The 18,283-nt window shown below is 32.7% G+C and overlaps 1 protein-coding gene across 6 annotated transcripts in view; it reads left to right on the plus strand.

Annotated features, from left to right (window-relative positions):
* The window catches only part of GALNT13 (polypeptide N-acetylgalactosaminyltransferase 13), a 462,057-nt gene extending 444,518 nt beyond the window's left edge, over nucleotides 1–17,539 (plus strand). For 2 of the 6 annotated variants that reach the window (XM_074336499.2, XM_074336497.2), the window contains exons 12-15: nucleotides 986–1,120; nucleotides 6,160–6,189; nucleotides 7,979–8,176; nucleotides 11,784–11,919. In XM_074336499.2, coding sequence (XP_074192600.1) covers nucleotides 986–1,120; nucleotides 6,160–6,189; nucleotides 7,979–8,164 — 351 coding nt within the window. In that variant the 3' untranslated portion in view covers nucleotides 8,165–8,176; nucleotides 11,784–11,919. Of the gene's footprint in view, nucleotides 1–985; nucleotides 1,121–6,159; nucleotides 6,190–7,978; nucleotides 8,177–11,783 lie in introns of all 6 variants that reach the window. The other 4 variants (XM_074336508.2, XM_074336507.2, XM_074336503.2 and 1 more) reach the window with 3 other exon arrangements.
* The last annotated feature ends 744 nt before the right edge of the window (nucleotides 17,540–18,283 follow it).

An 18,283-nucleotide genomic window follows, 5' to 3' on the forward strand; every position in this document is an offset into this window, starting at 1 on the left:
CCTATGTAACTTTACTAACAATTGTCGCCCCGATAAACTTTAACAAACAAACAAATGAACAAACAAAAAAATAACTAGGGCCCGAGAGTTTATAAGTGATTTGTACAGCTGACTTACTCCAAGTTCATCAGACTGCTTTGGAAAACAAAAATACCCTGGGATCACTTTCCTTATTACACTCCCTCTTGACATTACAAGGAGAAAAGATACCCGTAGAATACTGAACCATAGTTATCACAGCTAATGGAAGAAAATAACTTTTATAATTATGTGCTTAATAACTCTCATGAAACTTTAATAGTCAATGTTATAAATTATTCACACCAGGAACAAAGTAACAGAGATTATGTAGTATCCGTTTGAATTAGCTAACTATGTGCCTACAAACCACTTTGACATTTCTTAGATATTTTGAGAAGAATTGTAGTTAAGCCCAGCCAAAACGATATGAGAAAGATAAGCATAGAGCCTACCTTTAATGAGCTCTCTAGATAAGTCTACAAACTTTAGGAATCCACTGAAAATAGTTAATAAAATTTATGTGATGCATTTACATTATAGAAAGAAAAAAATAAACTTCCTTTTGGAAAACATCATTGTCCCTAGAGTGAGGAATCAGTCATATGGTGGTGGGAACAGGGACTGCCCTTTGTTGAGCTCCACACAGTTTACAAACTTCCTTTTATTGAACCTGTTGTGAGATTTATAAGGCCAGCCTAGTGCAGGAAGTACAGTACCAGCAAATAATAAGCATTTCATAAATTTGTTAAATTGAGGCTTCACAAAAACCTTATAAAACATGATACTCTCCCTATTTTGCAGAAGGACTCAGAGAGGTGAACTAGCTTTCTCAAGATCACACAGCAGAGATCATTTGAAAACATAAATTTATCTGATATGAAAGCTTCAACAAATAAATCTGCTATTCAGTGACTTTCTTGTTTTTAAGAAGATATTATTTTATAGCTGAATTTTATATTTTCAGGTATTTTCTTATACTGCTGACAAAGAAATCCGAACCGATGATTTGTGCTTGGATGTTTCTAGACTCAATGGACCAGTCATCATGTTAAAATGCCACCATATGAGAGGAAATCAGTTATGGGAATATGATGCGGAGGTATAGTATTTTCCTTAATTTACTTATTTTTTAATGCTTAAACTCAGTTATATCAAATACATTTAAATCCTAAGTTCTATTTTTCTGCATTGGAAGAACTGCATTTTCAAGCATGCATGCACATATTTGATAACATGAGAATGATTTATCATATAAGGCGGATTTGCAAAACTAGTCCATAAGTATAAAATATAAATGAGAAAGATAAAGTAATTTTTATGTGCTTAATATTTGTTATCACATATACATGCTCAACATAAATTAGGCAAGGGGCAAGCTATGCTAATCTGAGAGGTGTGCACGTGGTGTGCATATACAGACAATTTCAATGATTTTCATATTTTTAACAACATATTTTCAAATGTTAAATTTTATACCATTGTAATCTCTAATATTTATGCTTCTCAACTTTAAAGGAAAAAGCTAACAAGATTAGAGTGAATGCTCGTCATAATAGTAAATACTTTGAAAAATTCAATAATAAACTAATTAGGTTCATAATCAATTACACAGCATCTTTTCAATGTAGCACATCTTTTGGAGAAAAGAGCAGGAGAGAAAACAACAAATTTACTGTTGGGAATTTGCAGCCTGGCAGTGTGTAAAAACCAGATCAACCATCAGATGGAGCTAATAAAAAAGAAATACTGTCCTCTGCATTAGAAAGCTGCCTTGGAACGGCTTAATTTCTTTCTGTTCTCTTTGCTTAACAAAATGAATTGGTCGTCTCTGTTACATTTTCTACATTATCAAATGGTCGGTGACTTATTTAAAAAGTAAATTTTATTCTTGTAAGATAAATAATACAATGGAGGTAAATGAATTACACAAATTCAGTGTTCTGCGAAAGCTTAGAATATTCTGCAAGAGTAACATTTTAAAAACCAATCTTCAGAGTTGTTGGTATTATTGATATTTTATAATAACAAGGCATTCATTTTAAAAACATTTTGAATGTCCTTGTAATTTACATACTGAATTCTTATGTTATTTGAAACTGGTTACACAGGGTTAAATTTTGGCCCTAAAATGTATACAATATTACCAAGCTCTCTGGATAAAACATATTCTTCTTCTGGGACATAATTAAGGACAAACACCATGAATCCTTCCTGTGTTGCACAGTCCAGTAAGTTCTTTTCAGACTCTTGATTTTATTCACCTTCTTTATTCGACCACCATTTTTTCTCTTGAACTATTGTCATCACCACCCTTCATATTAAGACTGCAGAAGACATTTCCTTCAATAATACATATGGGTAAATCTGGGTCCTTAATCAGCTCCCTGCCTCTCCTATTAGGAAAAGTACAGATAAATGTATAGAAAAAGGAGAAATCCTGAAAGTATTATATTTTTAAATAAAACTTTTTTATTGTTGTTGTTGCTCTTTAGTCTTCACCAGGAACCCAAGACTTTACTGGGCTTGTGCTACAAGAACTATAACATATATCTATAAGAAAAAAGGAATGAGTGTACATATTTTTTAAAAGACAAAACAGTTGAGTTTCAGAATACCACTTATAGTCTTTAAACTTTTCTATAATTTTTGATTGGCTAATGGCTTTTATAGTCATGACATAACTCAGATTTCTTCATTTCTGAAATAACTATTATTGGTAATTAGGCATATGCTCTTGTTTATATTTTTATCATTTAGTAGCAAGATTGTTGAATACCAAGGGAATTTGAAAGAAAAGTGAAAAAAATGGGTTGCTTCACCTAAGATACAGAAATGTTTTTTTGGTTTTTTCTAATTTATTAGTTTGTATGACTAAGAGTTATGTATTGCAGTATTTTTAGAGTATTGCAATATTTTGTATCTTTGTAAGATTTGTTTCTAAAACAGATACAAAAAAGTTTATGTCATAGTTATTGACAAATATTTATTTTTAAATAAACTGTCTAAATCATCTTAAAAGTATATACATAGTTTAATTTACTGTCTTATATGTTTATGTCTATGTTTTCAAATACAATTGTGACTTAAACTTTCTAAATTAAAAATTTTAAATCATAATGCAAAATTTTAAAAAATGTATAAATTGTAATGTAGAGAAGTCACAAGAGAATGGAGTAATTGTAGGAATGATATATTGCCTTTCTGGAAATTTTTTTGGTTTTATTTGTGAAGAAGTCAGAAAAATTCAGATGGCTTTTTTTAATGAAATTGATATGTAATATTTATTTTTTATGATTAACTTTTCTTTAAGTGTTAGTTTTAGGGTCACTTTAGTGTACAGAATAGTCCCAATTACTGTTACCCAAAGTGTGATTCTAGGACTAACAGCATTACCTGGGAACTTGTTAGAAATCAGGATCCTGACAATCCACTCTAGACACACTAAATCAGAGCCTATATTTTAACAAAAATCCCCCAGGTCATTCATGTACAATTTTAAAAGAGTGAGAAGGAAAGTTCTAGACTATGGTCAAACTTCTACTTATCTTCCTTAGTCTTTTTGTACACTGTTGAAAAATATTGCAAAGCTAGGAAAAGGCACACATACACTTTGGAAAATGATCAGGCCTCTAGGAGAGATGGGGAAGGGAAAAGGAGCCGAAAGGGGAGGTGCTGAGATGGAAAAGAGGAGTAACTGCCAAGCAGCTCTAGTCTTCTTATATTCCAACCAGTGGAAAGTAGACAAGTGCTGCTTGCTGCTTCTTTAATTTATTCTTTATCTATTGCAATCAAAGGCAAATTTACTCTTCTTTGAGAAACTTCTGAGGTGGTGCAGTTTCAAAGCAGAATAAAATTTGATGGAGTTCACAGAATTACAGAGCTGAAACGTACCTTAATGTTCTCTTCTTTCAGTCTTTATTAGGAAGACTCTAAAACACAAAGATCACCCTGACAGCGGCCGAGGCAGGGTTTAGGTCCTAATAAAGTATTCAAAGAAAGCTAGTTATCAGTACAATTGTGAATCTCACAGTGTGAACAGCTGAAATAGTCCATCACCATATCTCCTGGAGTCCTTTCAATCTTAGAAAAGCTAGTCATAAATAGAAATAGATTTGTTGGAATAGCCAGAGAAAAATTGAACCAGTCTTATAAAGTCTCAAAACATGGAGTCTCTCCAACTGGTTTGTTTACTTAGGTGAGTGGAGTAGAATAGAAGGCAATTAAGTTTATTGATTAGCTATAATTTCTTATGTTTTTGCATGCAATTCTATAATATTATTCTTATTTGTGTTCTTCACATTAGTAAACATAAGCTTAGAGTATTTAAATGTCCTCTCTGTGTTTGTACACTCCAGGTTTCTGGCACTCAATCCAGTAGTCTTTCCACTATATTACATTCTGTTGAAGTCACTGAAACACTAGAAACAACTAGATGATTTCAATGATGATGATCTAATAAGCTAAATTTACAATATTATAAATGAAATAAGTAATTAAATACTATCAATTATTTGTGGTATCAAAATTTATTTACATAGAATTTCTCCTTTCCTTAATCATTTGAAAAAATTTTGCAATAAATGCTGTCAATTTGGACAAAGTGGCAATTATAAAACTACTTTGTCAGTATGGTCTAATTATTTACAAACTGTAGCTATACATATTCATATTATAATTAATTAATATATATTTGCTTCTATGTTTATTTGAATGAAACTAAACATAATCTGGCAATAAATACATGGTCAATTTTGATTTGAAATACAGTGTCCCACTTCCTTAACTAAATATTTTTATCCCCCATATTTAAAGCAGCTTTATTGAGATATAATTCACACATCTTATGATTTACCTACCAAGGTGTACAGTTCAGTGGTTTCTAGGATATTGACAAACATGTGCAACAACCACCACAATCAATTTTAGAATATTTGCATCACATCAAAAAGAAACTCCATAATCTTCAGCTATCATACCCCTAGATCCTTATAATCTACAAAATTTAGGAAGAACAGGTTTGGTCTAAATCTAATCTGAATTCCATCTGATGATTGGGCTCAGATTAGAAGGGGTTGTGTAAAACCCTACTAATCTTTTCTGTTTTTGAATTTCTGCTAAAAGAACATCACAATTAGTCCTGTGACCAAAACAACACTTGTGCCAGGTGGCTTCCTCCATTCTGTTCTCTTTCTCCCGGGATAAAGCTTTTAACATCACTGAAGCTGAAGCAAGCAGGGAAGAGTATTTGGTCACAAGATGAGTTGAGTCAGAGCTGCTATAACAGCGTTTCTCAAGGAGATGCTGTTGGCATTTGGGATAGGACAACTCTCATTGGTTTGGTCTCTCCTGTATATTTTAAAATGTTTAGCATCCATGGTTTCCTCACACTATTTTCTAGTTTGCCCTATAATTTTGTTCCAAACAATAAATCACCAAAATATATTTCTTAAATCACACAGCCATTAATTTATTTTGATACCACCTTATACCTGGCCAATCATGTTCAATTTGGGGCCCCTGAGCATCATCAGCAAAACTGCATAATCCCCACCTGGCCTAGAATCTCCTGAATAAATTACCTGAACATTTTGGTGCTATGAAAGCTCACTGCCATAGAGTTAAAACACAAAGGGAGAAAAAATCCTGTGTTTTATCTCACTGAAACATTTTTTAAAGTATTTTTATAAAGGTCTGGCATTCATCCATTCTATTTTATTCAGGTTTTCTTATATTATATTTGAACATCACAACTGTGTTCCAATCCATCTGAAATGTATATTTTCCTGAAATAAGTGCACATAATCACATTTCTTTTTGAACATCCAGGCAGCTACATACAATGTGACAATCTAATTTTAGAACAGAACATTTATGCTTGACAAACACTATGCAACAAAGAAAAAAAAAGGGAGCAAAATATGATGCTAAAAATTAGTCTTGTTTTTCATGTGACTGTGCATGTTGACTGAGAAATTACTTGTTATGAATTCAATATTCATCTGTATTAAATGTTTCAGAGAGTCACAATGTAAGGATTTTTTTTTTCAGTAGGTAAAATGTGTTGGATTGATATTTACTGAAATCACAGAAGCTTATATTTAGACTTTACTTAATATCCCTTTTATTTACCTTTATCAGAAAGCAGGTAAATGGGAATATAATTTCAAGGTAAGTGATCTGTAACTGGCAATCTAGCCATTTCCCTGTGTAGCATTCCTAATAAAAACAGTTGCTTGATTTGCCTTTTGAATGCTGCCTATATTAGCAAGTATTACCTTTCCATATTCCCATTGACCCATAGCTGTGATTTCTTACATAGAATCAATTAGTGAATAAGAAATTTAATAATTTAGTATTGCAATTTGAGTTCTTGTTTGTTAAACATTTACAGTTGTTTTTTAGAATACTCATTGTATTCTAACAAAAGCACAGATAACAAGGAGATCATACTTAACATTTTGAATAACAACTTTATGGCATTTTGGAAGTACCTGGAGTGAAAGTTCTTTGGATTTTTTTTCATGGTGATTCATGTGATAAATATTTTTGGGGGAATATATTACAAATGTATTTTGTATACCTTCTTCATGTTCTGAAGTTACATTTGCTGAGCATAAGTAAAATCAAGTTTTGTTTTCGTTTCAAACCAAGGAAGAGTTCATAATTTATTTATCTTTTTAATGACACATGAAATTCACAATCACTAACACTGGGATCTTTGATGTCAACATGAAACTTAACAAGAAAAGTTTGTTGCAAAAAGAAAAGTCTCTGAGGGTAGAGGCTTATCAAACCTACAGATTGTAAACAGTATACTCGTAGATAGGAAATTCGAGTTTGGATTTTAAACCACGCCCACCCAAAAATTAATTTCTTTAATAAATCAAACTATATACTGAACAGTGTTCTTTTACAAATTAAATTTATTATATATGATGTTACCTCTCCTATCTTTATTAAATCTTTTATCTATGATTTTAGTGTAGAAAGTTAGTCCTTGACATGAAAAATCCAATGATTTGTATCTGTTAAGGTGTCCAAGACATGTGTTTAATTATCAGAATGTAGTTTCAGCATTGGCCTTTCACTAAGTGGTTTAATCAACTAACCAGGGCCTCCTGTGTGCAGGGTCTGGGCTTGATGCTGTTGGTAGTTATGGTCCCAGGCTTTCCTGGAACTTATGTTTCTTCTGAGGAAATAGATGGAAAACAAGAAACCGACAAATAATTACAAATTGTGTTTGGAGAAATAAGTCGAATTAAGAGCCCAAGTGAAGTTAATCTTTTTCTTTGTCCTTCCTTTATTAATTTTGTAATTGACATTCAGATGAATGTTGCAATACATATGTAGGACACTTTCTTTTTAAAATCAAATGTATTGGGGTGACAGTGGTTAGTCAAGTTACATAGATTTCAGGTGTACAATTCTCTAATACATCATCTATATATCACATTGTGTGTTCACCACCCAGAGTCAGTTCTCCTTCCACCATGTATTTGATCCTGTTTTAACACCATCAGGTTAGCCCGGTGAAAACACAGTGGGAACTATTTGAGTACAAAATAAATTTAGAGCAAAGGAAAGAGGAGGCCAAAGACCATAACTGAAAACTGGACTAGTCAATGGTTTTGACTCCACTCACAAAATAACTCAGTAGCACTAAAAGCATTTCATCACTAGAACAAACACTGAGAATATAACCTTTTCCATCAAAAATTCTCATCACTTGATCTCAGGCTCTTCTCCATCTTCTGTCTTGTCTTCATTTACTCCGACCAAATACAGTTAATATTAAAGCCATCTAAAAGGATGTGGCTCACAGCTCCATTGATGCAATTATTTTGACGTGTGCCTTCCATTCTTATCCAGTAGAAATTGTATGTTGTCAGGAATGATTGATTTATTACTGCCTTTGTACTTGGTTCTGTTGTTATTCATTATTTTCTTTGTCAAACAGACTTACACTCTTCTTCACATAATCACCCAGTCCTGTCTCTCAGTAAGCAAAGTAGCTGATGGCTCCCAACAGCCCACTGTGGAAATGTGTAATGATAGCCCTTTGCAAAAATGGCTACTAAGAAACTATACCAGAATGGAAGTTTTTAGAAATATTTTTGAGAATACTACTGATTATGTTCTCTAATAATTTTTGGAGGTTTGTGTTGCAGACTTTATTAATATTAGTTTAGTATTTTTGTTATGTTTTGTTATTAAAACCTGCAAACTTCTTTAAAATGTGCTTAAGAAAAATATTTATGTGCTATTTCTCCATGGAGTTATTTTTGTCTTTTACTGCTTAGCTGCTCTTTAATTTGGAGTGTGCATGTATTAATTAGGGCTTAGTTTATAACTAATAGATTATTTTCCAGTTTATTTTATTTCAAATATATATTCATTACATATAATTGATGGAATATATATGACATATTAGCTCTTTTTTAGGCTAATTACAGCCATGTCTATGTGACAATAGATTTTGCATTATAGCTGAAAAATCAATAAGAAAATTAACATAGCCAAAAATGGATTTTTGTGGAACATTGAAATTATTTAATTTTGTTCATTTTAATTAAGATACTTTGCTTGTATGCAGATGTAACATACACTTTCTGCAATTCATTGTTTTAAGTTGAAACTTTAAGCCAATGCATTATTGAAGATCAAGGTATTTTACAATAACTATATGAAGTAAATTATTCTAAGCATTTATTTGTGGTTGATTAAGTGGTATAATTATAATAAAAGCTTTTTAAAAAGTGTACCTTTTATTTCTCACTTTTATGATTTCTAAGTGTATTTGCATTAAGCAATAAAATGAAACATTATTCAGTTTAAGTAAAAAAACAATAGTATAGAATTCTCATAAAAAGTGCAATTAAGAACATGTCCTAGTTCTTGATGTTAAGGGGATTGTTTTATAAATAAAGCATATTACATTGTCCAATTTCCTGCTAGAAAACTCACAGGAAGTTAGGGAGTGTTTCTGGTTCAGATGAACCAGTTAAAAGTTGTTATGGAGTACACAACTGAGATTGGAATGCTTGTAATAAGGCTGAACGTGGAGGCATGGCGGGGAGAGGAGAGAAGGGGTATGGTTTGGATTAGAACTGCATTCGATACAAGGGCATTCTAAATGTGCATTGGAAAGCTGAAAAAACCCAGACCTTTTATACAAAGAGAACCTGTGTACAAGACAATTTACATTTATTATCTTAGTTTGCTTTCAAAGAACCATACCCGGTAGATACAATGCTCAACCAGGGGTCTTCTCACACTTAACTAAACATTCAGTCTCCCAAGTCTCCTTACAGAATTCTAGGCTAGAAACCACAACTTGTTTCTCTGAGCAGAATTTACATTACTCCCCATAGCACTTCAGGCAGCCTTATGGGAGCCAGCTTCTCCACAGGTGACAGTCCTGTGCAAGGGGATGAGAGCCACATCAGACAGGCATGGGAAACAATCTGGCTTAAACAGATTTATGCCTCACAGGAGACAGTACCTCTGTAACAATTCCATAGGCAGAGCTTCAAGTAAACCAGTGGAACAAGTCTTGCAAGTGAGAAAAGCCCACAGTTTTGCTCCTATCAGGTATTTATAATGCAGTTCATTAGATCCAGTTACAGTTTATCAATTAGACGTCTTTTTTTTTTTCTTTACCATAAGTAATGGTAAGAAACATATTTAACATTTTTACGTTTAGCAGGTTGCCAAGAGATTACAGTTAGTTGACTGAAGGTCAAGTTTTTTTTTTTTTTTTAAGCAGTAAAGGTAAGAGCATTTTTATGTATTTGTAAGTGTAACTAAGCGTTTTTCTGACAAAGAATCTGATTCCTCAGAATGATTTTGTAATTTTCCCAAGTTTTTACAGCCAGTAAGTGGGAGGTCAGGAATTCATACTTACAAATGTCTGATCCTAAAATGTCTGCTCTTTCTATTGTACAACATTAAAATGAGAGGGCTTTGGTTTGTTGTTATCTTTAGAGCTGTAGCTTTTGACTATTAATGAACTTCTTCAAAGAAAATATTCATGTTTTTTAGAGAAAACAATACTTACTAATATTTTTAAAGTATCCTTATTTATGTAATTAACAACAAATATTCAATTTATTCCTTAAAGTCATATAACTTTTTTTTTAAAGAATCAAATAGAAGCAAGCAAGGATAAGTAACTTTTTTGAGAAAGGGCATATATACACAAAGGATGTCAGGTATATAACAAAAACGAAGAATATTTTGTTGATTTTAACAAGGGCTTTCCAGAAGAAAAAAAAAAATGTTTTTGTTTTGTTTTGAATGGGCTCTTTTCAAGTTGGCTGTTGGTTCATAAGCCAACAACATAATTTCTGGCATCATAAGCATAAATCAACTGCGTTCTTGCCTATCTTTGGCCATTTCTTTTCTCCATTTTATAGTATAAACAGCTTGATTCCATCTATTGAAAGAGCAACAACAGAGGCCTCAATTTTGAAATCTCCTTCACATCTAACAGCCTTGCTCTTTTAATTTCCTGCTTGTTGTCTATTAAACGTCTTCACCATAAGCCTATTTTCCATTCCATCATTTCTCAGTACAGGGTAGCCCAAGGTGTTTGCAGTCCTAATCCAAACATATTACAATTGTCTAGACAGTGTTTCTCCACCACTTTTATTATATTCCCTCTGCATTTTTTTCATCCAACTTTCAATTGTAATATCAAGAGCCAAAAAAATTGTCTACCTTTAATTTTGGTAAATTGTCTACCTTTAGTTTTGCAACAAAACTATGTGGTATGCCTTCTTCAAGGTACACCTGCATATCACTTCCCAAATACTAAAATACTTCTCTTCTGATGACCAAGGTGGGGGATGTTTTAGATAGTATGGTTCTAGACATTGCTCATGAAACTGAGCAAAAATGTATCGTACTATGACGAAATTAGTATAAAGCATGGAGATTTACAATGTCTATCTGAAAGTCAAAAAAAAAAAAATATTTTCAAAATGTAAATATAAACTTGAAAGAAAAGACGTTGAATGACCAGTTAACATAATGCAATTTTGGGAACTGCATTTCAGCATTTGGGTGCTAAGAAGATGCCTATTAATGGATATTGTTATTACGAAGAAAATAAAATATAGATATAATATTTAAAAATATGACCATCACATCCCTGTTTTTATTTGATATTGACTTTTTTTAAGATTCTCAAAAATGCAAACCAAAATAAGGTGAGCATAGCATACTATCAAGTGAGATAGATCTTTGCTATAATTGTTCTTCTACAATGAAATTCTCAGCCACAGATACTATGGCTTGTTTAGTGTTTTGAAATGGGAACATCTCTAACAGTTTTGCTCATTTGGGTCACAGCTGTGACATTTCTTTGCACGTTTACTAAATGGTTACTGAATAACACATGCCTAAGAAAGCTAAGCTTTTGTGAAAGCTTGTTAATATTTACAACCCTCAACTGAACTCAGAGATCACAAATGGGCTTTTTGCAAAGGAGCCCAAATTCCTGGCAGTGCATCATAAATGCTGGCCAACTTGTTTAACTGTCTGCAAATAAAGGTGTATTAGACAATGATGAAACTATAACAGTAGAAGTTGTATAATAATTAATTCAGAGCCACTTGTGCACATTTCCTTTTACAAACATATCACAATATTTATACTTAAAAAAAATCAAAGGTTTTTTCTTAAAATAATAGATTTAATCTGATGTGGTAGTGAAGTTAAAGGTACATTATGTTACACTGATTATTGGTTATCTTTTACAGAGACTCACCTTGAGACATGTTAACAGTAACCAATGTCTTGATGAACCTTCTGAAGAAGACAAAATGGTGCCTACCATGCAGGACTGTAGTGGAAGCAGATCCCAACAGTGGTTGCTAAGAAACATGACTTTGGGGGCATGAAGACTGTTTTCCCCAAGCCATGAATGTGTCTACACTTTTGTTTTTCCATTATTTCAATTAAGGAAAAATATTAACTTTACTGAATTGAAAGTTTTAAAATCCTTTTAGTATTCTAAAACACCGTTGTTTATAATTCATTTTTAGGAATGTTTGCTTATTTCCCTACTAAAATTTGTATTTGATCAAAAGCACATAAAAATATAAATAATAGCAAACTGTTATTAAACATCAGGAAAACTAAAAAAAAAAAATTGTTTGCTTTAAAAAAAATCTGTATTACCCTCATGTCATAGGATTACTTGGGGGGTTATTTTTATTTTTTATTGTCATGGTGATTGAGAGGCAATGTAAATGCCTTATAAAGTATCTTCATTATGAAATAGTAACAATTATTTTATAAACTCACTCTGTTTGTACTGGACCTTCATGGAAGCATATTGAATTTCTATGTCAACAGCAAAGCCACACATTGAATTATTTCCAAGCAACGAAGTCATCGCACAATATAAGTTCTGAGTTTTGTACCAGAAAAAAATTTAAATTGGATATTGACTTCTCATAGAGTTGTTATAAAAGCATCATATTTAAACAAAAATGAGGAGGAGAATTTGAAAATTCAATTAAAATACATTAAATCAGAAGACACAAGCTAGGCCTTGAGGGTAGTAACATGAAGCTAAATTGCAACAATTAAATTATTTTAAAAGATAATGTGTTTAGGTTGCATCACTCCTAACATGGACTGAATTTTTAACAATCATTGGTCCCAGAGTTGATGTCAGAAACTCAATCTTTAAACACTGTCTCTGTCTCACATAAACTATACAGTCCCTTTTCACTGTAGAGAGTTTGACTTGTTATTTATGCTGTACAGAATTATAGTTAAAGGGTAGAGTATTAGCCCTAATTTTTAATTATTTCACATTTAAAGATTTTAGGTCACTATTACCATTTTATAATTCAAAAAAAAAAATGCACTACTATCAGAATTTCATTGCTATGCTAGAATATCTAAAATTTTCAACATCAGGGAATGAATTCAATATACATCCATTAAATTTTTATGTTAATTAAACTGCTAGATGTCATTTGCCATAAATTATGGATCAAAGAACACAATCGTAATTAGGCTAACTTCCCATATTCTTTTTCTATCTTAAAACATTTTGTGTTCAAAATACATGACCAGAAGACATGAAAAGTCAGAAAAATCTATCAGTGAGATTTGTGCTGATAAAATTTAATATTTAACAGTGAGATTTGTGCTAATAATTAAGCACATTTAAAATGTGCTTAAAGTTGCTCTACATATATATGTATTCATTATAAGTACATTCAGCAGCTAAGAAAAATTTGGAGGGGGAAATGAAAGATGCATTCTTTAGAGTAGAAGATGTCATGTCTTTGGCTCTCATCTTGTCTTAAAAAGCTTTGAGAAAAAATATTAATCAGTTTTGCTATAGCAATCTCTCTCTCTCTCTCTCTCTCTCTCTCTCTCTCTCTCTCTCTCTCTCTCTCTCTCTGTCTCTCTCTCTCTCTCACACACACACACACACACACACACACACACACACTGCTTTATAATGAAAAGGAGGAAACTTTCTGAAGACCTGTAAAATGTTGTATGGTTTTCCCAGCTAGCATTCCTTCCTTTTAGGCTTTATGTTGGTACAACTCTAGGGAAAGAATCTACAACCTGGAACATTGAGATTTGCTCCTTAAAGTGTAGGCATCCCTCAACTCGAGATCTCTGGGAATCCCTGAATATCTTACAATTGTAAGTAAAAGTTTTACTGTTGGGCACTTTTTTTTTTTTTTTTTCTGAATAGAGAATCCATTGCTTACAGCAAACTTACAAGGAAGCTGTGACTCCCAACAGCTAGTGAGCCACTGCTTTAAATTGGTAATGGCCCCACAAGTCAACTGAGGACTGACTTTAATAATCATATTTTCCATTTTCAGTCTTTTTTTCCGCCCCTTTTCCTCTTGTCATGATTAAATTATGGTGAAATGTCTGCACAATTTGCCCTTAAACTTAAAATGTATAAATACTCTAGGACTCTTATACAGTCTGTCCTACTTACGAATGTGTCAATCAAAATGCATATGTTATCTACATAATGGTCAATGACAAATTTTTATAAAAACTCCACTCCATCAACACTGAATTTGACACATTTACTAGCATTTTAAATATTTGAAAGTGCATTTTGGTCTCAGCAAAAATACAGGAGAAATGAAAACTGCATTAGTTTCATGTCAGAGAAGAATTTTCAAAGTCTGCTCAGATGGTGTTAGCATAGGCTATTAGAGTATTTAACAGACAAAGAATGACATAAAATATTATGAAACACCAAAAGTATAGAAAGCAATGACTAATTCAGTTTTCTTTTCCAAAACATTTATTTTGTATTCAGGACAGAAAGTTAAAATCATGACTGAGTTCACAATGCATTCATCTTATACTTTCCTTGTCTATGGAGCTAGACTAAGATATTTCAAATGACTTTAAACTTCTTCTTCTGAAGTCGCCCCCAGTACAGTTAATGCCAACTCCAGCCTTCCAAATGCTCAACTCAAAATCCTAAAGTCACTTTTGACTGCTCTCTTTCTGTTTCATCTTTCATCTAATCTGTCAGAAATTCCCTTGATTCTATACTTGAAATACAACCAGAAAACAATGACTTACCATTACATCTACTATGTGTCACTACTTCTAACCTTTTTAACTGCAGTATACTTATAATTGTGTTCCCTAATTTCCCAGCCCTTGCTCCTAAATAGCCTTTTTCCCCCCCAATACAACAGCCATAGTGATTCTCTTAAGCATGTATTTGATTGTGTCACTTCTGCTCACAGCCCTCCAATGACTTCTCATGTCTATACAAACTTCTTAGAGTGGTCTTCAAGGTCCTTCATGAATGACACCCCTCTCTTTGTGTGTGCATTCGTGCATGTATACACACACACACACACACACACACACACACACACACGTTTCTTAGTACATTTCATACTGTTCTGCCCCTTACTTCACTGCCAAGCAAGTTTCTGTCTTTGTGCTTTATTCCTTCTGCACCACAGAACTCTGACTCACTTTCTTAAGGTCTTTGTTCAAATATTATCTCATCAGTAAAGCAAACCCTTCTCTCCCCCACCTTCCGATAGCCCAGTTCATTCTCTGACAAACTACAAATTTGCTTCTTTACTTTCTGTCTACCCTAACATCACCATCACACAGCCTAGGATGGAAGCCCAATAAAGGCTAATACTTTGTCAGTTTTTTTTCCACTGTGGTATCCCCAGTATCTAGTAGAGTTCTTGGCACATAGTAAGTATTCTTCAAATATTTCTTGAATGAATGAACTGAAAAAAGTGTGTGTTAAAGTTATTAAGTGCTACTGTACATATCTCTTTTTTTTTTTTGCACAGTATTTTAAAATTTAAAATAAAGTCTAGTAATATATTTAGATAGAATTTGCATTCCAAATGATAATTTTCTTCCTAATATTCTTCAAATTAAAGTATGGGCTATATTTGTTCTTAATGATAGAATATCCTGCCTTATGGAAATGAAATATACACCATTTTATAGATTTGCTGTTGTATTATATAAGTTGCTTCATTAAGAGAAAAATGTTTTTCTTATTTTTTGCTGTGTTTAACGGCCACCTGAAGGCACAAATAAGATTTTTATTTTTAGAAGGGAGACATATATCCTTTTCTGTAAAAGATATGTATTTTCATGGTTTCACAGGAGCTACTATTAGATTTCTAAGTGTAAGTCTATGAACAAAATGCAATTGTAGAAACGTAAAACTTAACAGATGATCTGTTCTTAGTTTCTCTGTTTATAGATAATAAAACTGAGACCCAGATATATAAAGTGGCTTGCCCAAAGATCATATAGCGATTAGCAGTGTTGCCAGGACTCGTCTTCGTTAATATTACCTAATTCTGTATGCAATTGAAAAGCACTCACAAATATAATAGAAAGGGCACACTCATGAGAAAAATGTCTTCATTAAACATTTGGTGGTAAGTACATTGATTCTTCAAAAATATTAACTTGTCTTCTTTAGAGATATTTTTCTTTAGAGCTACTAACTTTAGAAATTTAACTTCTCACTGCCTTTCATACTTAAATAACATTAGTTCTATAAAATTCTACCATAGGCAATAAATAAAGACCTGCAGCAAAAATCAAGGAAACGGCCTAATTATAGAACATCCTAGCATTATTAGGCAGTCTGGGTTTCAGGGAAGCAAAGTCTCTTCAGCAGTAACTAACTGAGCATACTCTACCCTCACTTCCATTTTCCTTATGATTATATTCAAGTTCAACATAATATTGGCCTACAGCTTGTACAGATAATTAAACTATGTATTCCTGTGAACATTGGGTAGGTTCTAGGTTATTCAGTTTCAAGGACTGCAGGGTAATCAGGAGAGATGCCCAGGCTTCCAAGTGGAGCTGTGTGCACTCTAGTAAACAGAACCCGTAGATTTGATTTTGCCATGGTGCTTAGAAATAGCCTAATAAATCATAAGGAAAAAAGTGAAAAGAGAGAGAAGAATAACTGTATCGATAAAACAGGAACAACGGGAATGATTTTATTTATTTTTGGTGGGAAGTTAAGAATGTAGTACAAATTGGTTCAATAAACCTCAAAATACTAGCTACCCCCTACATTGTTTTCACCACTTGAGAAATGATGATTTTATCTGATCACAACCATTTTACTCATACCTCATTTATAGATGTAAAATCTGGTCTCAGAGGAGGCAAAACATGTATGCATTCTTAGGTTATGAAGTTGCTAACTTAACAAATATGAAGAATTTAAGAAATTCAAGACCTTCAAGGACGTATTACCATCCACAAACTGTTTTTCTGCATAGCTGATATCTGCAAATCTTTAATAAATTTTCAATTCAGTTAGACAGCAAAAATTCTACTAAATCTTAATGCAGCTTGTGTTTCAGGATTGAGTCACTACCTGTGGGGGCAGAGTCCCCAAGGGCAGTTTCCAGGCTGTCAGCCTCACGTGGAAACGACCATCATTTGTGATTGGTTGGCCATCAGCTGTCTGATTAGCCAATTGGCTACTGATGTAACTGTGGGGCTGCACTGATTGGTTGGTTGGTTGGCAGGCAGAGAAGTGAATGGTGGACTGCGGATCATGTGGCTACTACTACGTGTGTCTCGCCAGGCCACCAGAGAGAATATAGTGATATAACTCCCCTATTTATGGCTTCGTGGGTGTTCTTTTTTGGCCTAGCCATATCCTGCATTTTTATGTGGGGAGTGGGACCCGCAAGCCGCCCCGCAAGACAAATGGCACAGCGAGCAGGGTCCCCCGCACAACACTACTTGCCATTTTCTTTTCCATTTTTCCCCAATATGTCAAAATATGGAATAGATAAAATCAGTCACTTTTCTGTACAGCACATGAACACATCTGGTGTGACTACACCATGTTGAAACTGCTATTAATTATAAGCTATTGTATAAATTTAAGGTGTTGAATGAACACTAGCAATGTGTTTTAAATAGTTTGTGTAAATTTGTGTCCAACTTTTGCTTTATATTGTTCAATAAATTCTAAAGGCAATTTTCCATTGTATTTGTTTTAAAACCCTCTGAAATACTAGTGATGTAGAACAGTTTTTTTGTTGTTGTTGTTAACTATCTTTTAAGATAAAGACTACTTCTATGACACTTATGTCATCATCATATGAAGTTATCCTTTTATTTTTGTTTTTAGCTGGGGAGGACAAATCACCTAATATTCTTTTTGTAATGAGATACAATGAGGACAGGAAATTAGATGATGAAGGCTCTATCTATAATGGTTAAAAAATGAGATTTTCATCATGCATTTAATTTGGTGTAAAAAATGAACATAAGCTGCTGCTTGGTTTCAGTTGTACTTTCAGCTAAAAAAAAGCACAAACAGAAAAAAATAGGACTTGATGATTATATGATTTTTCTTTTCCTTTCTTTTTTTCTATTTTTTATTTTTTGGAGCTTTTGTTTTTTTTCTGGTCAGTGTAGTCAAGGCTAAAGGGAAATCATTTCAAAAATGTTTTAGATATATGCTTGGCACACAGTTATCTAACATTTATAAAACTAGACTGTGCATAAAGATTTACATATTTTAAGTATTGTAAGCATTACTAAATGGTATAATTATTCTTTTGCTACAGATTTAAATATTTATACATTTTTGTAGAATTAAAATATATCAATTTAGTTTTCCTTTGCTATATACTGTCTTTTTAAAAATTGTTAGCACTTCAAATAGATAAACAATTTCAATATTTTATGCTTATGTTCCATTTTGTAGATTATTTAA

This window comes from Rhinolophus sinicus, chromosome 17 (assembly GCF_057876585.1).
Source record: "Rhinolophus sinicus isolate RSI-liver-muscle chromosome 17, RSI-T2T, whole genome shotgun sequence".
NCBI classification, from domain to species: Eukaryota; Metazoa; Chordata; class Mammalia; order Chiroptera; family Rhinolophidae; genus Rhinolophus; species Rhinolophus sinicus.